Source organism: Ctenocephalides felis, unplaced genomic scaffold (assembly GCF_003426905.1).
Source record: "Ctenocephalides felis isolate EL2017-DRISC unplaced genomic scaffold, ASM342690v1 CF-g0.4_SCAFFOLD_01886, whole genome shotgun sequence".
In the NCBI taxonomy this organism is placed as follows: domain Eukaryota; kingdom Metazoa; phylum Arthropoda; class Insecta; order Siphonaptera; family Pulicidae; genus Ctenocephalides; species Ctenocephalides felis.
This window is the reverse complement of record NW_020538040.1, coordinates 164707948-164735192: the sequence shown is the minus strand read 5'-3', so window position 1 is coordinate 164735192 and position 27245 is coordinate 164707948. Positions and strand designations below refer to the sequence as shown.

Sequence of the window (27245 nt, the reverse complement as noted above, 5' to 3'; positions counted from 1 at the left end):
TTCGCAAAATCGTCTACGAAAATTTGTGTCCGCACACACACACACATCCATTTTTTCTAAGGTATGCCAAAATGTTCAGAAACCTTTGAAACGTAAAGATATGCAAATATTTTCATTTTTCATTACCAGAACTTACCCTACAGAAAGATAATATTAATATTACAAAAAGTGTGCAATGTTTTCATATTTCCAGAGATAATATTTTTCCACTCATAATACATTTAACGTTATTCACACATACGTGCAAGTCTGACTGTATGTATTTCAGTACGAAATTTATTACATGTATCTCAAAGGCGAAGTGTAAAACAATGAATAAAATACATAATTGATGATGATACACAATAACAGCGTTGTAGCAGAAGCTCAGTAATAAAATTCCTTATTATCGGTTATATACTAAATCATTAATAACCGAGGCATTGCTATCTAAACAATGTAACAGCCAATAGCGAACCATCATGGTCTCATTAGTTTTATGAACAGAATCTGACAGTTATTTGAAAAGCTGTGTTTGTAGAAAAATTACTGTTATCATAAAACATAGATATTACGTGCCTTGAGTAAATCTAATACAGAAGATATTGTTTGTTATAAAAGCTCGCAATCGTAATCGACTAGACAATATTATAATACAAATATATTTCTTTGTATATACATGTGTAAAATATATATTCTTGGTTCTTCTTCCTAAGTAAATACTTATTTTATGAAATATATCAAAATGTTATTCTATTTTTTCATTTATGATCAAAATAAGCAAATACAAAGTTATTCTCAAAATTTGGATTCACTTGTCGCTAAGGTATAAAACAAATAGAATTTTACCTATGTTAATTTCATGGAAACTTTAGTTGGAGTGCGGACTATCTTAAAGTTAATATTAAGAGCTAAATCTTCCACAGAATTATTTTTTATCAAGTTAGAAGCATTTGAGCCCCTAGGAACAAGAAAATTCAAAAGAAAGATTAAAAAGAAGAAAAAAAAATCTCATGTTTGGAAATGATGAGCTTTTAAGTGCAACCTAGAGCTTTGGTAAAGCTCTGACCATTTAATGCAGTTAACTGGGTTAATGTAGTTAACTTTTATTAATTTTGTTCATTTAAACTTCAGAACCCCAACCGTGAATAACATTTCTAGGACCACAGTAAAAAAAATACCACAAATACCTCAAGTTTTCAAGACTTGAGACTTTTTGTTGTAATATAAATTTAAAATTTTTATAATCGGTCAACTTTGAGGGGCCCTCCTTTAAAAAAATATACAAAGGTGTGTTGGGAAGTTTCATCAAAAGTTAGCGCATTCAATCAGGATTGTAGAGTAGCAAAATACTTAGTATTATACTAAAAAAACGAGGGAAAAAATAAGAACTTCAAGTAACCCAATCTTTTCTATTACGTATTGCAAGTAAAAGATTTTTACGACTAAGAGTAAAAGAATGCAGAATACTGAATAAAATTTTACTGATTCATTTATTTCATAATCTGGTATAAAATATCATTAGTATGCTATGAAACTCATGGCGATGAACAGATTTTTTTTAAAATTCACTTGAAATGATCATCATCATCCATGATTCATCATGGTATCATCATGATTCATAATCTATGGGTAATAATATCAAATCAAGAAATTGGGTGTAAAATCATCGACCGACGACGCATATTATTATTAGTATATCTCTATACAAAATTTACATTTTAAAATATATATAAAAGAAAATTATAAAAAATATACATTTTGACATGTCAAAAAACTTAAATGTACAAGTTCTTAAACTAAATCAGTTTTAAGTGGCATTTTCCTTAGCAATTATTACTTAAATTTTTTGAAACCGTTTGAAAAGAACTTGCATTCATATACAGACAAGCACAACACATACATTTGATTCAAACAATTCAGAATGACTTAAAACGTCGGACATACATATTTTTAATGATTTAATAAATATTTTTAAACTAAAAGTGCAATTCTATTTAGTTTTAATAATTATATTTACTAATTGTGAGTATTGTCATATTTGCTGTAGTAAATTTACAAATTACGACTGCGTTGTTAAAAATTACAACAAATAAACATTATCACACAAGTTTTGTTTTTATAATACATACTAGTGTTCGATGGAGTAATAAATTTTAATTTTAGGAAGCTGCAAATTAACAGTATATGTTGCATTCATTTAATATATTAAACAAATCCTATCATTTGGTAATTGATAATTATATTAAAGTCTTCTATTAACAACTTTTATATCCACAATAAATGCAATATTTTCCACGGGCGGATACAGTCTAAAAATACTTTTTTTGATTTACACTTTTATTTCTAGATGCAGCCATTAGTATATCAATAATTCACAACTGTGTGCGTGCCATATTAAAAGCAAAAAGATTCTCATATTATATATACCTACACACACACACACACACACACAGATATATATATATATATATATATATATAATTTTCAACGTTTTTTTTTTTGCAACAAAGCATGGAATATAAAAATATTACTTGTTTGTTATGGTGATACGAGATACTCGTATATATAAGAAGACTAAATATAGTTTATAACATTGTACATAATATAACATTTTAAATGTCTAGATCGTATTTTAATACAAGAGAAATATTTTATACATTGACGTTAAATTTTCGATGAGATTTAGTAAAAATAGCGTCACCTCTGCTACAACATCGACATGTTCGCTCAATCTAGGCAACGACCCTAAAATCTAAAACTAGATATACCCACGATCAGGTCATCAAATATTTAGTGGAAATCAATTGCATGCTTCAGAACATTTTCGGTGACATTAATTTTAAATTAAACAAAAGTATTATTAACCCAAAAATTAAGATATACACAATACAATTTAACATAACATTAGATATATAGTATTTAGTTTGTGTTCTTTTATATATTTTATATAACATTTATACGTAAATACGAAATAATGTTCATAATAAACTTTTCATCTTAAAAATAATTATTTTCAAGTAGTGTGTTACTATAATCAATGCAATTGTGTTCAAATCAAATACTCCGCCAACATTTAGTTGATTCTCAGCGTACCAATGTCACCATTCAAATCAAATGTAAATCTGGTCACACTTAAATAAATATAAAGAGGACTCCACTGTTCATGAAAAAACTATTTTCAGAAATATTCCATAAAAGCGAAATAGTACATATAAAATCGATAAATAAATATAACAAATGCCATACATCTCAACTGATGTAGTATAAAAACAACAAGTTATACTGATAAAACTATGGATGGTTCAAATATTTTATAATAATTTCGTTCTATATTTAAACATCTAAATGATCTTTATCTTGTATTAACAAATATAATCGACAAATCCTAAATTTTTTCACATCAGGTGTAATCTTTCAATAATCTCGTTTATCTTATTTAAGATAGTTAAAATTTTATTTGATGATATCTTTAATTTAATTCGCTTATTTTTATAGTTATTCCATTAGAATTAGAATTATATTGTAAACAATATTGTATTATTAAAATTTATACAATTCATTTAACATATTTTAAATAAAACTTCTTAACCGTAAAATGTTTATGATAATTAAAAAAATCTGCTTCTAAATCGTATGTTAAGATATTTTTATTAAATTTATTACTAGTCGGATGTTTTCGTGCATTTAGAGAAAAATGATTCGTTTACTTAAATGACTGTTACGATATTGAAGTTTGAGGTAAGATCATAAAAATTTAAGAGTGTACATATTTTATAATTACAAATTATAAAAAATAAATAAAATTGGACCAAAAAGTTAAAAAAAAAAGAAGGAAAAAATCTTAAGGTTGCCCGTCCAACTCTTATCATATACGGGTATGAAAAATAGATGTTGACCCATTCTAAGTCATAATAAACTTGATTGTAAAAATGAATTGATCAAGTTTTTGGGAAGGCAAGTCCAGCAGTTTCGGAGGTAATACAGAAAAAAGTGGAAAAAAAATGATATTTGATGGTCAAAAATAATCATTAGGCATATACACATTAAATTATTAGATATTTTTAAAATGAATACTAATTTTGTTACAATTTGTTTTGGTTCCGTACCAATTTTAATTTTTTAAAGTTACGGTTGAAACAATATTCTAGAAAAAAGATTATTTATTATTTACGAAGTGCAAACAAGATTCCAGAAAAAAAACAGTACAAAATGCAAACTAAATAATTTACTACAGAATACTAACTTGTAATTTATACACCTGTTGTAGAAATGATACTAGTCTACAGTGGAACTCGGGATAATAATCTGTTTTATTTATTTTGTAATTTTGAAAAATGGTGGCAATATCCATGGTTAGTTTTTTTTCTCAAAATTTTCAAAAACATACTAAGTTTCATACTTTAAATATAAATTTTCAATTTACAATACAGTTTTAAAATGAATATATTTCATATGTGTTATTCTGATCATAAGAAATATATCTCTGATCGACTTATTCGCCATATTTCGTTTATGTAAACATTCAAGTATTTTGTGCGATAAAATCGTCGCTATATAATATATGAGCGATTAAATGTATAATATTTATAATTATGTATTTAAAAATATTTGAACTAATAGTTTTTAATTTTTGATCAATATTTACTGAGCAAAAAAATTTATCTCTGATTACTGATTTTGTTTGTCTCGAATATTTAATTCTGGTACGGAAAATTCCAACAATTTGTCTTAAGACACGATTCCATGCGCTCCACTAGTTTTACTAATATATTTTACTAAAATAACTCGAAAGTTTATCAATTTGAACAAAATGTCTCATTTTTTTTTTTTTTTTTGCTGCGTTCATTATAGAGTTGATCCGTCCGATCTCTGAATGAGCACGCGGAGAGCGCACCCATGGCAGACAATACGCCTACGGCCGATGGCAGTCGCTAGCGCTGCGACTCCGGAGTCGCCTTATCCTTGAACATCATAAAATCAATAATCGTATCGGAGTCGGCCGTGGTGTTCTCTGCGAGCGCATGGCGGCACCACATGACACTCGGCCGAACGCAGCTTCGTGAAAAGTCGGGGAAAACCGAAACTTACGCTCTAACACACTATCAGCCATATTGGAAACACTCAGGGGACTATTCTGTACTTAGAAAGAAGACAGTCCGCAGAACGCGAATTGAGTCAACTGTGATTTCCTACCCGATAGGTTTTGGCCAAATCGACTTCAGAATAAAAAACTTAATTATTATCGCGTAAAAAGTAATTTGCAATCGACCTATGATTACGAAGTGTAGTGGTGTGCCGGGATAATCGGTTAAAGACGTCCTACGGAACAGATTTTTGACAAGTTCGTGCGTGTGTGCGTTCCAGGAGAGAAGTGCCTAGACACAATCGATAATTCTCTGACTGCAAAACAGATTTCATCCTTCTAACCGTAAGTGGATTAATAATAAATATTAAAAATTTAATCGATTTTGTCAATGACAGTTGTCAAAATGCAACAGACATGTGATCGTCAAAGGGTTCTTAAGTATTTATGCTCCATCGAACACAACCCCCTCCTTGTATTATTTTTCACGCTGCGACCTTGCAGAACATACTATCGACACATTATTAATTAATAATTTCAACCTTCCATCGATCTGTATTATTGTCGTACACCATAGGTTCCAGCAACTCGTCAAAACCATTCATCAAGACCAAGATACTAGGTGTTTATGTCTTACATGAAGAGCAATTTGTGCATATGTAGAATTTTTCATGTTCTTATTCCTGATTCTTTACATGATTGTTTAAATACATAGATAATAATCATTCAGTGCCTCGCATATTCGAATCCAGCATTTCACTGACCTCCGAAATCAATATTTGGCTGTTCAAGCTGTTTTCCTATGTATTTTGTATATATGGGCCAACCGCACATGTTCGCTACCCACACATACACAAATGTATATTCGGCATATATCCATATTTATGTAGACAATCTGTATGTGTGCATATAGTTCAAAATTTGTCAAGTACCTTTATGTAACATATACATAAAATCAGTATTAAAATTAATAAAGAAATACATATAAATAAATTTGTTAATTGAGACTTAGAACCTACTCTCTGCAAACACTATCAGGAGACTAAGAAGAGTAGATCCATTAGATTTAGTATAGTTAATTCTCAATTTAGGCTTGTAATTTTTTAAGAATTTTAAGAAGAATATAAGAGATAATTGAGCTTAGATTTGAGAATGCTGTGTTGAGCTTCGAATAAAAAACCCAATGGTAATAAAAAAAGCAAAATAGTAACTATTGTGTACGTTTCATCTTCAGGACATATCAAGAACATTATCTTGATCAGAAGATGAACACACTAATAATAATATATATCTAGTACTATATAATAATAGTTTTGTTTGTTTATCTTCTAATCAAGATCATGTTCTTGTCAGACGTCCCGAAAATGGAGAACGTACAAAGTTCGAAAACGTTGACAACAAACAATTTTTCCTAAAAACTTACTGGATTTTATTACTATTGGATTCCTTATTAGAGGCTCAACAAAACAATGAAAATGTATGTACGAGTGTGAGTAAAATCTGTTCATAGGTTTACTTTGAATGTAAATGTAATAAATTTACCAAAATCTGAGGTGATCATGAATCCAAATATATTAAATTTATCAAAAGCTGGGATGACCATGAATCAAAATATATTAAATTTACCAAAAGCTGGGATGACCATGAATCAAAATATATTAAATTTACCAAAAGCTGAGATGACCATGAATCAAAATATATTAAATTTACCAAAAGCTGAGATGACCATGAATCCAAATATATTAAATTTACTAAAAGCTGAGGTGACCATACGTTCCAGTTTAGTCGAGACAGTCCCGGATTTCACCTTGTGTCCCGGGTTTTTCTAAAAGCAATATTTGTCCAGGATTTGTTGATTTTGTCCTGGATTGTCCTAGGTGTTTGCAAATATATAGGTTCAAATTGAGTTCTACAATTATTTGATAAAAAAAATTACTGCTATCAAATATCTGAAAATAATACATACAACGAGTATACTTATTTGAAACAATACGTTATAAATACAAAAAAAATCATTTACGTAACTGTTTTTATAGCATCCTAAATATAGTATAGTATTCATCATTTTAAAATCATATTCAAGTTATTTAACATAATACCACCTCCCCCCCCCCTTGACAAAAAATTGCCGTCCCAGTTTCGATTTAAAAAAAAATATGGCCACCTTACAAAGCGCAAGTTCTAAAAACCTAATTATTATCACCGCCTAAACGAAACCATACTTTTTATATCTTAATACACAAGCCTACTTTTATTGACCCATATTATGCTATATATTATTCTGCCATCCCTTTGCTTGGGTTAAGGTTAAATCGATCGACATGTTTAAAAGTGTACGTCAAACTGTCTATCAGGGATGCGAAGAATGAACTAGTTCGAGGATGTTGATTTTTTAATTGAATTAATCCGAGTTGATAGATACTGTTTAAATAAATGTACTTGATGTAGAATTAGATTTTACTAGTATTTGATAGCATTGGAGGCAGTGTAAAATTTTGCATTGCAAATGATGTAGAGACACTCTCTAATTTTATTCTATTCTTACTCTACGAGTCGAGTATTTGTTTTACATCCAAAAAAATTAGGGAACAAAAAATCAATTATCATAAGCATTTTTGATGCAAATCACAAATGAAACTAGAGGTGTATGGCATAGTGCCTTAAGGCAAATTGCTGGAAATACCCGCACCGTAACAAAATGTTCTAGGAATATTAAATGTTTTAATATAGATTATTATAAGTACTGTAACATTGTATAATATTTATAAGAATTATTATGAAGTTGAAATTATTATTACAAAGTTGAAATTATTCACTTGAAGTATATAAGTGAGCTTTAGAACTTTAACCAGAGTTAATATTGAAATCTGAATTATTTTCGAAATACAAAAACAAAAATTTGAAAAAAAAATCCAAAAGCAATTGTTTTACCAACACAAACAGAAAGCTTTTTGAATCATCCAAATCGGATATTTCGTTCTCTCAAAAACAGCATTTTTTTGAACATTTAGCTCCGTATCTTGAAACGACCGGACCTGTCTTTGCCAAAAACTAATCACCTCTTTTCTCCACCATTACGAATTGAATGTTATTTAGATCATGCAAATCGGATGCTCCGTTCTCTCAAAAACTATTTTCTGCACTCTTTGCTATGTATTCCGTAACGGCTGGACCGGCCTTTGCCAAAAACTAATCAGCACATCTCACTGTCAATAGAAATCGAATGTTTTTTGAACTATTCAAATCGGTTGATCCGTGCGCCCGAAAACGTCGACGAAACAATGCACACACAAAACCCACACATCCATTTTTTCTGAGGTATGCCAAAATGTTCAGAAACCTTCAAAACGTGAAGATATGCAAAAATTTTCATTTTCGATTTTCGGCCCATTATTATAACTACTCTACGGGAAGTTAAAAATTTGATTAAACATTTTTCTGGAATTTCTGAATTATGCGGCTTTCAAATCACAACAGCCTATAGGGTTTGCACTTCGGTATATAGAAATATTATTTCAGCTTGAAAAGCCTAGCAAAGATCAGAAAAATAGATATTGGCTGTTTTACCAATATTATAGAATTAAGATTTATGCATCATCTGACGAAGAAAGCCATAATTATTTGCTAGAATGTCGAAAAATTTGGAATGGAATCAAAAAGTTACAAGGATATATAGAGGGTCAATAACGATTTTTTTTTCTTATATTGAAATTCATTTTTGTTATCTTGTCTACGATTCTCAGTTCAATTTTCTCGATTTTTCTGCATGACATTTAAAAACTTTCAAGCTAGTTTTTATCAGTAGTTCTTAATTTCTTCCTCAGATAAAAGTACAGTTTGGTGTCCAGATAAATTATTAAATCCGCATTAGCACTGGGTATTCCAGCTCTAATGTCCTTCATGCTGTATTGATATGTTCAGAATTAAAAATGGTCGACAGCTGCTACTTTCCAATATACGTGGGGATTATAATATTAACGTCTGCCTGAATTGAGAAAAATCTCCTGTCTACACCCTATAGGAAGGCAGAACAATAAATGAATGAAAGATCCGTGAATCATCATTCAAATAAAATGAATTAAAAATAATAAAGAAGACATGAAAAATCCTATAGTACAAATGACTTTAAAAAGCTTATTGATTTTATATTTAGTTCTTACAAATTTCAACTGCGTAGTATTTCAAAATATTGCATTCTTTCACTAAGAAAATTGCTTCATCACACTGCTTTCTCACGGTAGTTTTCTATTATGGAGCACGCCAACGCTTTTATGATGGAATTCAGAGTAGTTTCAAAGAAATTGCCACAAGATATAATAAATATATAAAGCTATAAAGAGATTATATTCAAACTTTTTAACTGTACTTACTTTATTTCATTCTAGGAATATAAAACAATCTCATGATCTTACTATTTTTGAATTAATGCCAAAGTTGGAAATTGTAATGATGTGATAAATTTTTTATATCCAAATTACTCGTAATTGGGGGTTGTTGAATTAGTGTAACAAAGGATTAATTTTTGGAAATGAAAAAAAAATGATAGAAAATTTATATCATTTGAAAAATTTATTAAAAATAACCAGAAGTCTCAAACGTAGGTGAAAATGCAGTCTACAGGCTGAACTTTTAATGACACAAAGATTTTCTATATTTATCATGTGAATTGAATTCTAAAGAGTTGAATTTTTCTATTTTCCGCAATGTATTACAATTACATAGAGAACCACCTTTCATGAAGCATGTTAATCCGACAGACCGCTTATAAATATATGCATGTAGTACCTTGTTGTAAAAATAATATTCTAATAAGCTTGTATAATCACTCTAATTGCAAGTTTTGAATAAAATGCGCTTTTTCTACTGCTTCTATGAGCATTTGAATGAAAATTTAAACGCTAGATTTGAAGGTTCTAAAAATATAAAGGTATTATTTTTAATTGGAGAAATACAAAAATTATGTAAGCTAGAACCTACATTCGCATAAAATATAATTTTGTCTATCATGTTACAAAAATAATTTAAAACAGATTAATGTTTTTTGCAAATTGATCATGATTACTATTTTGTATGAATATTAGAAATGCATATGTAAGACAATAATTATTCAACTTAGCACATATGCATGAAATGGATATGAATGTATATAGTATCATAAGGCGCTGTGTTTGACTAAATAATCTATTATATTGAAAATATTTATTTTCGTTTGTATTTAAATTCGTTTAATGAAAAAAACCAAATTCTCTAATGGAACAAGCTCAAACACCCAAAACCTAAACAATCAAAACGTTAATTCAATCAAAGCAAAAAAATTGCATTTATAATTAATACATCATTATATTAAGCGTTGCATTTCTCAATAATGCTTATTCATTTATAATTATAATGAATGGCAATTTCAAATACATATAATTTTGATTAGGTTTCTATTAATCGTACGTCGGCACTTTTTTACTTTTTTACGTTTTTACTTTCCTTCAATAACTATTTTATATGCAAATCGCCATTATTTATATGCAGATCTCTACTTTAGATATGGAATCCGCAATCCACAATATACTGTTATATACATAAGTAATTTAACCCTTTCCACTCGCAAATTGCGAGATTTATATGAATTATGTCGCCGAAGCGGCGGCATCCGAGTCGAAAGGGTTAATATTTCCAAATTAAACTTTTATTATCAATTGAACAGCAATTATAACTGTTCTCATAGCTCAATAAGCTTTTGTGATTTATTTTCAATTAACCAGCCGAATGGTTGGCCTTACTGTATTCTATAAAGTTTCTACTTTTATACAACTCATTTCCTTGCTAATTACTATGGTATCTTGCACTATATTTGTGTATTACTATATTTTCATATAAGAATGGATATTACTACTGCTTGAGATCAGGTTGTATGTTCCACGGGACTTGAAATCTGGTAGTCCGTCAAATTATGATCGAAGTTATTTTATTTTTGTTGGAATTTGAACTTGGAATCCTTTTTCTCCTGCGAATAGTGTGACAAATTCTACTACAACCACGCTCGCAAATATAGGCTAAAGAAAATTCTCGTCTAAAGAATCATTCTTTTATCGCATAAGTAAACTTTAGAAGATTTTGAAAATGGTAACTCATATAATACAAAAGTTTCTATAATTTGAGTGACAATTTTTCAGTTGCTGGAATTATGATTTCATATTTAAGATGAACTACTCTTTTACCCAGTTTGTCCATAGTTCAAAAAAAGGTCTCAAAAACTTGACGATACAAGTACAAATGATAATTTAACAATTTTCAGCAATATTATTTTTTGCTGTACAGTTATTATATTAGATATATGTAAGGAGACCGTACGTCCCGGATTTCCACCTTATGCCCGGATTTTGCTAGAAGCAATATCTGTCCCAGATTCAGATCTTTTGTTTTTTGACCAATTTTTTTCGAATTTTTGAAAAAGTACATATTTCCGATATATATTTAAAATATATTTGAACTCGAATGATTGTTACAAAACTTCAGCAAAAAAAATTGTTGATCAAAATGCGCGAAATAGATACACTAAAATCAATATTACTTTCTACAGTTAATTATGAAGGTAATTGTGCAGAATTCTAAACAATTGAAAGAAATTCAGCAATATCATTCTTTGCTGTGCAATTAATATCACATTGAATATTGTAAAGTGACCATACGTCCCGGATTTCTACCTTACGTCCCGGATTTCTACCTACGTCCGAATTTTGCTAGAAGCAATATCTGCCCGGATCAGATCCTTTTGCCCCGAATTTATTGAATGTCGAATAAGTACTTACTTCCAAAAATATATTAAATATAATTTAACTAGAATTACTTGTACAAAACTTGAACAATAAAAATTTGCTCATCAAATGCGAAATAGATACTCTAAAAGCGACTCTTACTGAACAGTTAATTATGGAAGTTAATTGTGTAGAATTTTAATTACAAAAACTTCAGCAAAAAAAATTGTTGATCAAAATGCGCGAAATAGATACACTAAAATCAATATTACTTTCTACAGTTAATTATGAAGGTAATTGTGCAGAATTCTAAACAATTGAAAGAAATTCAGCAATATCATTCTTTGCTGTGCAATTAATATCACATTGAATATTTGTAAAGTGACCATACGTCCCGGATTTCTACCTTACGTCCCGGATTTCTACCTTACGTCCGAATTTTGCTAGAAGCAATATCTGTCCCGGATTCAGATCCTTTTGCCCCGAATTTTATTGAATTGTCGAATAAGTACTTACTTCCAAAATATATTTAAAATATAATTTAACTAGAATTACTTGTACAAAACTTGAACAATAAAAATTTGCTCATCAAAATGCGAAATAGATACTCTAAAAGCGACTTACTACAGTTAATTATGAAGTTAATTGTGTAGAATTTTAAACAATTTGAGTACAAATGATAATTGAACAATGGAAGCAATATCTGTCTCGGACTCAGATCTATTGTACTGAATTTTCTTAAATTGTCAAAAGTGTTATTTCCAATACATATTCAACTAGAATTAAGTTTACAAAGCTGAAAAGCTCACAAAAGATTTCTCCATCAAAATGCGCGACTTGAAAAAGATACACTAAAAACGATATTATTGACTACAGTTAATTATGAAGTAATTGGGCAGAATTTTATAAAGTGCTTAAAAGGCAAAAACTAAAAAAACATAAAGAGCTTTGTACTTAGTAATCGAGCTTAAAATATTTGATTGATTTGTGGGGATATCAACGAGGCCGGTTTTGATTGGTAAAAAACAATGGGACATGTCATGTATATTTTTGATATCGAAATATTTTTATAGTCAATAAATTTAATATATTTTTTATGTTGGGAGTTTCTAATTTAAAATATTATCATAATCATTACAACTCCCACAGATTTATTTGAAAAAAAACTAGAGTGATTTTTTATATCATATATATAGTGGTTTTGATGATATTTCAATGAGTGAATTCGGATGATAATCCTTGAATACGTTGATTTTTATTATATCCTTCTAGCCCTTCTATAAGATTTTGTCAAGGATTTTAAATGTGGTCACCTAATTTTTGGTTGATGTAGTGTAGTCAGCTTATTTTTGATCACATTACAACAAAAACTAGTTGTAAGTGGAATTCTGTCTTAAGGCAATTAAGGCATCGTGCCTTAAGGCAAATTGCTGGAACTTCCCGTACCAAAAATTATTATTTTTTTAAAACCGATTAACATTTTTGAAAAAATTTTATTTCGAAAAAATTAGATTTTTGAGAAACAAAAAAAAATTGTTTGAAAAAAAAAGTTTTCTTTATTCTGGCATAGTTTGAAAATTCTGAACTTTATTTCAAAGCAATCGTACTGCTTTAACTGCATAGAGACGAAATGTCAAAGCGCGTAAGCGCCGCGTCACCGTCTAACGGATAAACATTGGTACGGAACCCATAGGAATGTAAACAAAATTCATACTTATTGTAAAAATCTCTATAAAATATCTGATAATTTGTTGTGCATATGCCTAATGATGATTTTTGACCGCCAAATGGCATTTTTTTTTGCTTTTTTCGTTAGATCTCCAAAACCGCTAGACCTGCCCTTATGAAAATTTGATCAATTCTTCATCTTGTCAATACAAGTAAAATGTTTTTTTGAATATTAAATCGGACGCTCCGTTCCTTGAAAAGGACTGTGGTACCGTTTTGGCACTTTTTGCCCCATATCTTCGGAACGGCTAGGCCTGCCTCCGCCGTGGTGTATTTCATCGTGCCTTAAGGCAAATGAAATATCGGAACATCGGAACATCGAAACATCGGAACATCGAAACATCGAAACATCGAAACATCGAAACATCGGAACATCGAAACATCGGAACATCGAAACATCGGAACATCGGAACATCGAAACATCGGAACATCGAAACATCGGAACATCGGAACATCGGAACATCGGAACATCGGAACATCGAAACATCGGAACATCGAAACATCGGAACATCGAAACATCGGAACATCGGAACATCGAAACATCGGAACATCGGAACATCGAAACATCGGAACATCGAAACATCGAAATCGGAAACATCGGAACATCGAAACATCGGAACATCGAAACATCGAACATCGGAACATCGGAACATCGGAACATCGGAACATCGGAACATCGGAACATCGAAACATCGGAACATCGAACATCGAAACATCGGAACATCGAAACATCGGAACATCGAAACATCGGAACATCGAAACATCGGAACATCGAAACATCGGAACATCGAACATCGGAACATCGAAACATCGGAACATCGAAACATCGGAACATCGAAACATCGGAACATCGAAACATCGGAACATCGAAACATCGGAACATCGAAACATCGGAACATCGAAACATCGGAACATCGAAACATCGGAACATCGAAACATCGGAACATCGAAACATCGAAACATCGAAACATCGAAACATCGGAACATCGAAACATCGGAACATCGTCCGGACATTCGGTTATCCGGACATTCGGTTATCCGGACATTCGGTTATCCGGACATTCGGTTATCCGGACATTCGGTTATCCGGACATTCGGTTATCCGGACATTCGGTTATCCGGACATTCGGTTATCCGGACATTCGGTTATCCGGACATTCGGTTATCCGGACATTCGGTTATCCGGACATTCGGTTATCCGGACATTCGGTTATCCGGACATTCGGTTATCCGGACATTCGGTTATCCGGACATTCGGTTATCCGGACATTCGGTTATCCGGACATTCGTTATCGGACATTCGGTTATCCGGACATTCGGTTATCCGGACATTCGGTTATCCGGACATTCGGTTATCCGGACATTCGGTATCCGGACATTCGGTTATCCGGACATTCGGTTATCCGGACATTCGGTTATCCGGACATTCGGTTATCCGGACATTCGGTTATCCGGACATTCGGTTATCCGGACATTCGGTTATCCGGACATTCGGTTATCCGGACATTCGGTTATCCGGGGATCGGGGTATCCGGACATTCGGTTATCCGGACATTCGGTTATCCGGACATTCGGTTATCCGGACATTCGGTTATCCGGACATTCGGTTATCCGGACATTCGGTTATCCGGACATTCGGTTATCCGGACATTCGGTTATCCGGACATTCGGTTATCCGGACATTCGGTTATCCGGACATTCGGTTATCCGGACATTCGGTTATCCGGACATTCGGTTATCCGGACATTCGGTTATCCGGACATTCGGTTATCCGGACATTCGGTTATCCGGACATTCGGTTATCCGGACATTCGGTTATCCGGACATTCGGTTATCCGGACATTCGGTTATCGGACATTCGGTTATCCGGACATTCGGTTATCCGGACATTCGGTTATCCGGACATTCGGTTATCCGGACATTCGGTTATCCGGACATTTATCCGGACATTCGGTTATCGGTTATCCGGACATTCGGTTATCCGGACATTCGGTTATCCGGACATTCGGTTATCCGGACATTCGGTTATCCGGACATTCGGTTATCCGGACATTCGGTTATCCGGACATTCGGTTATCCGGACATTCGGTTATCCGGACATTCGGTTATCCGGACATTCGGTTATCCGGACATTCGGTTATCCGGACATCGGTTATCCGGACATTCGGTTATCGGACATTCGGTTATCCGGACATTCGGTTATCCGGACATTCGGTTATCCGGACATTCGGTTATCCGGACATTCGGTTATCCGGACATTCGGTTATCCGGACATTCGGTTATCCGGACATTCGGTTATCCGGACATTCGGTTATCCGGACTTCGGTTATCCGGACATTCGGTTATCCGGACATTCGGTTATCCGGACATTCGGTTATCCGGACATTCGGTTATCCGGACATTCGGTTATCCGGACATTCGGTTATCCGGACATTCGGTTATCCGGACATTCGGTTATCCGGACATTCGGTTATCCGGACATTCGGTTATCCGGACATTCGGTTATCCGGACATTCGGTTATCCGGACATTCGGTTATCCGGACATTCGGTTATCCGGACATTCGGTTATCCGGACATTCGGTTATCCGGACATTCGGTTATCCGGACATTCGGTTATCCGGACATTCGATTATCCGGACATTCGGTTATCCGGACATTCGGTTATCCGGACATTCGGTTATCCGGACATTCGGTTATCCGGACATTCGGTTATCCGGACATTCGGTATCCGGACATTCGGTTATCCGGACATTCGATTATCCGGACATTCGGTTATCCGGACATTCGGTTATCCGGACATTCGGTATCCGGACATTCGGTTATCCGGACATTCGGTTATCCGGACATCGGTTATCCGGACATTCGGTTATCCGGACATTCGGTTATCCGGACATTCGGTTATCCGGACTTTCGGTTATCCGGACATTCGGTTATCCGGACATTTCGGTTATCCGGACTTTCGGATTATCCGGACATTCGGTTATACGGACATTCGGTTATCCGGACATTCGGTTATCCGGACATTCGATTATCCGGACTTTCGATTATCCGGACTTTCGATTATCCGGACTTTCGATTATCCGGACTTTCGATTATCCGGACTTTCGATTATCCGGACTTTCGATTATCCGGACTTTCGATTATCCGGACATTCGATTATCCGGACTTTCGATTATCCGGACTTTCGATTATCCGGACTTTCGATTATCCGGACTTTCGATTATCCGGACTTTCGATTATCCGGACTTTCGATTATCCGGACCTTCGATTATCCGGACTTTCGATTATCCGGACTTTCGATTATCCGGACTTTCGATTATCCGGACTTTCGATTATCCGGACTTTCGATTATCCGGACTTTCGATTATCCGGACTTTCGATTATCCGGACTTTCGATTATCCGGACTTTCGATTATCCGGACTTTCGATTATCCGGACTTTCGATTATCCGGACTTTCGATTATCCGGACTTTCGATTATCCGGACTTTCGATTATCCGGACTTTCGATTATCCGGACTTTCGATTATCCGGACTTTCGATTATCCGGACTTTCGATTATCCGGACTTTCGATTATCCGGACTTTCGATTATCCGGACTTTCGATTATCCGGACTTTCGATTATCCGGACTTTCGATTATCCGGACTTTCGATTATCCGGACTTCGATTATCCGGACTTTCGATTATCCGGACTTTCGATTATCCGGACTTTCGATTATCCGGACTTTCGATTATCCGGACTTTCGATTATCCGGACTTTCGATTATCCGGACTTTCGATTATCCGGACTTTCGATTATCCGGACTTTCGATTATCCGGACTTTCGATTATCCGGACTTTCGATTATCCGGACTTTCGATTATCCGGACTTTCGATTATCCGGACTTTCGATTATCCGGACTTTCGATTATCCGGACTTTCGATTATCCGGACTTTCGATTATCCGGACTTTCGATTATCCGGACTTTCGATTATCCGGACTTTCGATTATCCGGACTTTCGATTATCCGGACTTTCGATTATCCGGACTTTCGATTATCCGGACTTTCGATTATCCGGACTTTCGATTATCCGGACTTTCGATTATCCGGACTTTCGATTATCCGGACTTTCGATTATCCGGACTTTCGATTATCCGGACTTTCGATTATCCGGACTTTCGATTATCCGGACTTTCGATTATCCGGACTTTCGATTATCCGGACTTTCGATTATCCGGACTTTCGATTATCCGGACTTTCGATTATCCGGACTTTCGATTATCCGGACTTTCGATTATCCGGACTTTCGATTATCCGGACTTTCGATTATCCGGACTTTCGATTATCCGGACTTTCGATTATCCGGACTTTCGATTATCCGGACTTTCGATTATCCGGACTTTCGATTATCCGGACTTTCGATTATCCGGACTTTCGATTATCCGGACTTTCGATTATCCGGACTTTCGATTATCCGGACTTTCGATTATCCGGACTTTCGATTATCCGGACTTTCGATTATCCGGACTTTCGATTATCCGGACTTTCGATTATCCGGACTTTCGATTATCCGGACTTTCGATTATCCGGACTTTCGATTATCCGGACTTTCGATTATCCGGACTTTCGATTATCCGGACTTTCGATTATCCGGACTTTCGATTATCCGGACTTTCGATTATCCGGACTTTCGATTATCCGGACTTTCGATTATCCGGACTTTCGATTATCCGGACTTTCGATTATCCGGACTTTCGATTATCCGGACTTTCGATTATCCGGACTTTCGATTATCCGGACTTTCGATTATCCGGACTTTCGATTATCCGGACTTTCGATTATCCGGACTTTCGATTATTTTCGATTATCCGGACTTTCGATTATCCGGACTTTCGATTATCCGGACTTTCGATTATCCGGACTTTCGATTATCCGGACTTTCGATTATCCGGACTTTCGATTATCCGGACTTTCGATTATCCGGACTTTTTTTCGATTATCCGGACTTTCGATTATCCGGACTTTCGATTATCCGGACTTTCGATTATCCGGACTTTCGATTATCCGGACTTTCGATTATCCGGACTTCTTTCGATTATCCGGACTTTCGATTATCCGGACTTTCGATTATCCGGACTTTCGATTATCCGGACTTTCGATTATCCGGACTTCGATTATCCGGACTTTCGATTATCCGGACTTTCGATTATCCGGACTTTCGATTATCCGGACTTTCGATTATCCGGACTTTCGATTATCCGGACTTTCGATTATCCGGACTTTCGATTATCCGGACTTTCGATTATCCGGACTTTCGATTATCCGGACTTTCGATTATCCGGACTTTCGATTATCCGGACTTTCGATTATCCGGACTTTCGATTATCCGGACTTTCGATTATCCGGACTTTCGATTATCCGGACTTTCGATTATCCGGACTTTCGATTATCCGGACTTTCGATTATCCGGACTTTCGATTATCCGGACTTTCGATTATCCGGACTTTCGATTATCCGGACTATCGATTATCCGGACTTTCGATTATCCGGACTTCCGATTATCTTGTTTTCAAAGCAATCGTACTGCTTTAATTGCATAGAGACGAAATGTCAAAGCGCGTAAGCGCCGGACTTTCGATTATCCGGACTTTCGATTATCCGGACTTTCGATTATCCGGACTTTCGATTATCCGGACTTTCGATTATCCGGACTTTTCGATTATCCGGACTTTCGATTATCCGGACTTTCGATTATCCGGACTTTCGATTATCCGGACTTTCGATTATCCGGACTTTCGATTATCCGGACTTTCGATTATCCGGACCTTTTCCGATTATCCGGACTTTCGATTATCCGGACTTCCGATTATCCGGACTTTCGATTATCCGGACTTTCGATTATTCCGGACTTTCGATTATCCGGACTTCCGATTATCCGGACTTCCGATTATCCGGACTTCCGATTATCCGGACTTTCGATTATCCGGACTTTCGATTATCCGGACTTTCGATTATCCGGACTTTCGATTATCCGGACTTTCGATTATCCGGACTTTCGATTATCCGGACTTTCGATTATCCGGACTTTCGATTATCCGGACTTTCGATTATCCGGACTTTCTATTATCCGACTTTCGATTATCCGGACTTTCGATTATCCGGACTTTCGATTATCCGGACTTTCGATTATCCGGACTTTCGATTATCCGGACTTTCGATTATCCGGACTTTCGATTATCCGGACTTTCGATTATCCGGACTTTCGATTATCCGGACTTTCGATTATCCGGACTTTCTATCGGACTTTCGATTATCCGGACTTTCGATTATCCGGACTTTCGATTATCCGGACTTTCGATTATCCGGACTTTCGATTATCCGGACTTTCGATTATCGGACTTTCGATTATCCGGACTTTCGATTATCCGGACTTTCGATTATCCGGACTTTCGATTATCCGGACTTTCGATTATCCGGACGATCGATATCCGGACTTTCGATTATCCGGACTTTCGATTATCCGGACTTTCGATTATCCGGACTTTCGATTATCCGGACTTTCGATTATCCGGACTTTCGATTATCCGGACTTTCGATTATCCGGACTTTCGATTATCCGGACTTTCGATTATCCGGACCTTCGATTATCCGGACTTTCGATTATCCGGACTTTCGATTATCCGGACTTTCGATTATCCGGACTTTCGATTATCCGGACTTTCGATTATCCGGACTTTCGATTATCCGGACTTTCGATTATCCGGACTTTCGATTATCCGGACTTCGAATCCGGACTTTCGATTATCGGACTTTCGATATCCGGACTTTCGATTATCCGGACTTTCGATTATCCGGACTTTCGATTATCCGGACTTCGATTATCCGGACTTTCGATATCCGGACTTTCGATTATCCGGACTATCGATTATCCGGACTATCGATTATCCGGACTTTCGATTATCCGGACTTTCGATTATCCGGACTTTCGATTATCCGGACTATCGATTATCCGGACTATCGATTATCCGGACTATCGATTATCCGGACTATCGATTATCCGGACTTCCGATTATCTTGTTTTCAAAGCAATCGTACTGCTTTAATTGCATAGAGACGAAATGTCAAAGCGCGTAAGCGCCGCGTCACCGTCTAACGGATAAACATTGGTACGGAACCCATAGGAATGTAAACAAAATTCATACTTCTTGTAAAAAATCTCTATAAAATATCTGATAATTTGATGTGCATATGCCTAATGATCATTTTTGACCGCCAAATGGCATTTTTTTTTACTTTTTTCGTTAGATCGGCAAAACCGCTAGACCTGCCCTTATGAAAATTTGATCAATTCTTCATCTTGTCAATACAAGTAAAATGTTTTTTGAATTATTAAAATCGGACGCTCCGTTCTCTTAAAAACTGAGGTACCGTTTTTGGCACTTTTTGCCCCATATCTTTCGGAACGGCTGGGCCTGCCTCCGCCAAAAACTAATCAGCACGTCTTCTTATCAATACGAATCGAATGTTTTTCGAATTATTCAAATTGCTTTATCTGTGTTCTCAAAATCGTCGACGAAAATTTGTATCCGCACACACATACATACGCGCGCACACACATACATACGCGCGCACACACACACACACATACATCCATTTTTTTCTAAGGTATGCCAAAATATTCAGAAACCTCTGAAACGTAAAGATATATAAAAATTTTCGTTTTCGATTTTTTTGCGATTACTATAACTTACCCTACGGGAAGTTAATTAAATCTATCAAACCCGGAGTGAGCGAATCCATAGAACTATTGGCTCATAGGACATAATTCAAAATTAGTACATGAATAAAATCCTAGTTTAAAAACAATAATAATTCAAGTTTCGTCATATGGGATAGAGCTTTGGGGATGCATTAAAATTCTGCACGATGATCTTAATATGCTATACATTGAAGACTTTTCAAAAACAAGATCGACCAATCACCATCACAATTTACCGATCCTAATTTACTAGTTGCTCCGCGGCTTTTTGCACCAGAATTTAGAAAACTTAAATTATGGCCAATTAACTTAATCCAATAAATTGTATGTGATAGTAATTACCCACTGGCGTATCTATCTATAATTATATGTAACTAATGTATACCAAAATAATTTATAGCATTTGTGTTCTGATGGTGATTGATAAGAGAGAAAAAGAAATCCTTATTTTTGGTTGTAGTTGAAACTTTAATGTCTTATAAAATGTGATTTAGGTTCAAAGATAAATATCAATGATAGGGTTGTAGCTTAGTAGCTCATAAATTATTTTATAATGTATAGTACTTATTGACGTGTTATTTTTTCAGTCTGATGGCTGGCGGTGGAGATCCAAAATGGCATCAGAAAGACGCGTCGGATCAGAACTTCGACTATATGTTCAAATTGTTGATCATAGGCAACTCATCGGTTGGAAAAACTAGCTTCCTCTTTCGTTACGCGGACGACAGTTTCACGTCGGCCTTTGTATCGACTGTCGGCATCGACTTCAAAGTGAAGACCGTTTTCCGACACGACAAAAGAGTCAAACTACAAATATGGGTGAGTTCTGTTATGTTATGTTCTCTTGTTACATTTCTGCATATATTTACTTTGATAGAGAGGCATTCCTTTATCAAATTCTTTTGATAAAATGGAATAGGAAACGTTGAAGATATTGGTGTCACTGAGGCATTGCCACATTTCTAGGGTTTGTTTTCAAAAACCGGTTTTCAGATGATAATTTTGAAATTTGAGAACCGTTTTTTAGTGGAAAAACTCGGTTTTCACTGTATAAGTGAAAAATGACTAATATAGCCAAATATACCAGATAGGTGCAAGCGTTCTGATTCTTGGAATCATATCAGTCTGTTATGGTTTTCAAAAACGTTTTGTGTTATCTTTTGTCTATTCCATATATTAATGCAGATTTTTATACCAATGTATATTTTGTTTTATATCAGTGTGACTTCTTGAAGAAGTGACTTTTTATACTCAAACTTCAAAAAGACAGTTTTAGCCCTAGAAGCCACAAATAAAATACAAAAAACTTAGAATTACTAGATCAGGCTTTAAAAACGATTAAATCTTTCGATTTCGAGAAATTTTCGAGTAAACAAAGAACACGTGGCGTGGGGCGTCAAGAAAGTCGCCCGGCGTCATCATAAATGGGGTCCTCAAGCCCTGCCTTAGATCATCCAATATATTCTGTATTTCCAATAGTTTGTATTTTTGTCGGAAAGCATCTAATGTAGTTTGCGTTTTTGCTTCACTCCTTTAGAAGTTGATAATTGGATAAAGCACCTATAAGAAAAAGGCGTGTTTCCAAACACCTGCTAGTTCTTTTTCAGTAAATTCGTCTGCAATTTCTGTCTTAGTAGTCAAAGACCTATTCACAAACCTTATAAAAAAATTCTGTTTTATCTTTCTCGAAATCACTTCTATCAATTTTTTTTTTATTTAGTGAATTACTTAAGATCATCGTTAGAAACTATTTATTCGACAACTTTAACAATTACCTCATGTAAACCTGTTTGTTTCGTTAATTCTACTCTTTCCTCCGCGATTTTATTCATATTTTAGAGAATATCTGGGATAAAATGAAAAAACGCTATACCGAAGCAAGGTAAAACTATTATTTTACTAAAAGCTCTAAATCTTAGCTTAGTCTAAACAGATTTTATATAGAAGTTTCTTCAAAGCAGATCTCTTCAAAGTTTACTTCATATAATGCATATATGTATTATATATGTGTTACATATGAATTCTTTGATAAAGAGACTATTCTTTTTACATTCTGGAACATGAAACTCTACCTATATTAGTAGAGCTCCAGTTTTCTGAGGAAACTAGATCATGATGTTAATTTTAAGAGCTAAGTTGAAAACAGATTTTGTTACGGAAATATGTAACAAATATATTTGAGTTTAAAAATAAGAGAATTTTATTATGTGTCGTCTCGTTACGTTTGTGTGAAAAAAAAGTGCGCGTAAAGTTCACACGCGATTGAAGTAAAACTTTTTTGCTACTGTACGAGATGACATTTAAGTTAAACACAAATACATAATATAACAAATTGGAATAATGTTTATTAGTAATATAACACTCGTTATGCAAACATTTAGACTAATCACAGTCAACCCGTATAGAAATGATTTCATCGAGGGCGAATGTCGAACTGTTTAGACGTAACGCAACTTCCGTTGCATTTTTACAGATTTACTCCCTAATCGTGTCTTTAAAAGTTTTCTCTTGAAATAAACCATGCTATGTATTTTTATCTGATGTATCAAAAATTACCTTGTTTGTAATTATGAATACGAGTAAGTTTTATTACGACTCGTTCTACACTTCAGTCTATTTTTGAAAAGAAGAGGTTTTTATATTTTCCATATAATTCAATAGTTAACTTTAAATATACTTTAGAAAAGTTTTATTTTTCTACAGAAACTAAAAGGTGTGTTTTGTTATATCTACATTTTCTTCGATAGAGATTTTTTATTTATCATACATCTTAAAACAATCTTAAGAGATGTTTTTTTTATGAAAAATAGCTCTGCAACCAAAACCGGTATTTTCATGCTATAAAATGTAAAGAGTGAAGTTACTAAAAGCTAAATAAAAAGCATTTCCTATTTTTAAAAAAATATTTAAATGTACAATATGAGCATCGAAGAGTTTTGTTATGTCTCTTGTGAAACCTCTGCATATTTAATAAAGGTGCATCCATTTTTATTTTCTAAAGGAAATATAGTAAGAGTTTATAAAGAAACATTGTCTTAATAAAAGTTCGCGACGTCTGTAAAAACTGAAACGAATCTGAAAATTGTACTTTACTAAATATTTTACAGAATTCTAATGCAATCTAAATATAGATTAAAAGTCACGTTCTAAAAGATATCTGCAAAATTGTCATTGGATCTTTCGGAGTACTTCAGTCTGACATGCAGACGACACTGACATAGCTTTTTTATACAATGGTTTAAGAAAACATTTGCTCTAAGATCAATGTGGTACGTGACCTGAATATTTATATGCTATAAGAATATCTCCATTCGTCTTCTAAAATATTATGCTCAATAAAAGTTTTCAAATTGCACGCATCATATAAATATATACATTTTTTGTATTTTGAATGGTCGCAGAAATATGTTTTATTATGTATCATAAATTTTTTTATATATTTATTATCCTGTTTTTATTTTAAATTAGGCTATATTTTTTCCATGTACTGAAAATGAATCAAATTAGAACTAAAAATATAAATAGAATTTAAACCAAAAATATTTTAGTTTTTAGTTTATGTCTTTCTAAATTCGCCTCTGATAATTTATAAATATTTGATACATCATCAAGTGGCACAACTTGAGGTGCATTTTTAGAAGTAGTTATTGTGACATTTTTTTGGACATGTATTTGTAAGATATTTACAAAGTCTTTAAAAATCTATTTCGTTAACAATTAATCCATAATCTGTTTTTGATAATTTATAACAAATCTTAAACTAACTCTTACAAATAAATGTGCATTTGTCAATTTTAGTTACGATCATTATTATGCTTACAATTTTCCAGTGAAAAAAATAAATCACTTATAAATTAAATAAAACCTGATACATCTACTGGTTCTTACCTCAAGCTGCATGGATATCAGCATTTCTTCGCAAAATTGCCCAGAGTCTAGTTTTTCACACACACACACTTTGTTTTACGCGAAATTATGCAAATTGATTTATTTGGCACTTTTTTTTAAATAATTTACGCGGATTTAATTACCTATACACTCACTTTTATTTTAAGAAGTCATTTTTATTAAGCTGAAATAAAGTGGATTAGTGAAGGATACGGTCACAATTTTGTCCACACTAAATAATTATATAATCAGTTAATTATATAATCATACAAAAATCTCCTATTTATAACCTAGTTTGCGGTTCGACCTATCTATAAGACAAAATTATCGACGTGTGACCGTACCCTTAGAAATCATGCCTAGAAATGAAAATGCACTGACCTTTGTTTAAAATCACCGATTCTTCTGGAACATCCCGATTACCAATTTGTTGTCTGAAAAATAGAGAAAAAATGATAATTTTGCAATAAATTATGAAGTATTAATTTGTGCTAAAAAATTGGTGCATTACCTCGTGATTTCCAGAAGAGAGCTAACCGGAAACCAAGAACCAAAAACGAGGAACCAGGAACCAGAAACAAAAACTATACACTATCACTTCACTAACGCACTTTAAAGGCCTTTATTAGCTTTATTAGCTAGAACACTACACAAACACTAAAAAACGATAAACAAAAATTAATCGGATTAAAAAAATCGCTCAAAAATCGAGAAAAAATCATCACTGCGACACCAGGCAAATGATTTGACCACAAATGAAGTTCTTTTTGAATACTGTTGTTCATCACTAATGGAACTTAGATGGATTTTAATAATTCTCATATACATAATGATCACCACTAACTATAACATACATAGAGATTTGTTTTTTCTTTTGCATCTCCACTCTTATTGTTGGTCCTTGTAAATCTTGGCATATTTTGACTTCATAAAGGAATAAAGTCCAGTCTAGTAATTCTATTTGGTTTTTGGCAAGAAATTCTATTAAAATCATCTTTGAGACTGGGGTCAATTACGGGGTCCTTATCATCGCGAGTTTCCATAGAAATCCATTTTCTGGTTTAATATTCCTAACATCTGGTAAAATTAGAACCTTAGATATTAACAATTAAAATGTCTATTGCATTCAAGATTCATTAGTTGGTCAAGTCTTTGTGGTCAAACTTATTTGCAAAGTCTTGCACAACACTATAAACAAAACACTTGGTTCACAAAACGCACTAAAGTCCAATTAGATTTAACCAAAAATCTACCATATTTGTCCTTGTACTCTTTAAATAGTTTTCATTTACTTGTAACATTTATGTCCTTGGATTTTATGTATGTTTTATAATATTAAGTCGACTTTTTGTTGCAGTAAGTTGTTTACTTTGTTTTTGAAATGTCTTTAAGGACCCCTGTTCTCAGAATTGGATTTCTGCTGAAAATAAAATATTTAAAAAAAATGCATTTTATCAAATATAGTCTATATATATATATATATATATATATATATATATATATATATATATATATATATATATATATATATATATATATATATATATATATATATATATATATAGTCTATATATATATATATATATATATAGTCTATATATATATATATATAATATATATATATATATATATATATATATATATATAAATAATAGGGTAGTCTTTAATATTGACATTTTCGATTTTTATTGCTCCCAGAGACGTAAATGCTTCCAAATTAATAAAAAAAAATTCTCTAAAAGTTTTAGCTCTTAATATTAACTTTTTGATAGTACGCAATTCAATAAAAGCTTAATCAGGAAATAGCATGAAAAAAATTTCGAAATTTTTAAAAATGTTTTATTTTAGGTATAACTTAGCGACAAGTGAATTAAAAGTGACAATTCGTGTCATCTTTTATTGAAAATTCGATGCTCTGCAAAACAGGTTATTTTAATTTGTTTTGTAGAGCGTCGAATTTTGAATAAAACTCATTCATTTGTTCGCTAAGTTATATCTAAAAAACATTTTTAAAATTTTTGAAAATTTTCCCATGCTATTTCTATACAAAACTTTGATTGAATTGCGCACTATC

At 33.5% G+C, this 27245-nt stretch overlaps 1 protein-coding gene across 1 annotated transcript in view; it reads left to right on the top strand.

Moving 5' to 3' along the window:
• Nucleotides 1–5272: 5272 nt before the first annotated feature.
• Nucleotides 5273–27245, top strand: part of LOC113377793 (ras-related protein Rab-3) — a 34197-nt gene continuing 12224 nt past the window's right edge. Inside the window, exons 1-2 of the mRNA XM_026618218.1 lie at nt 5273–5410; nt 21871–22102. Of these exons, the coding sequence (XP_026474003.1) occupies nt 21875–22102 (228 nt within the window). The 5' untranslated portion in view covers nt 5273–5410; nt 21871–21874. The remainder of the gene's footprint in view (nt 5411–21870; nt 22103–27245) is intronic.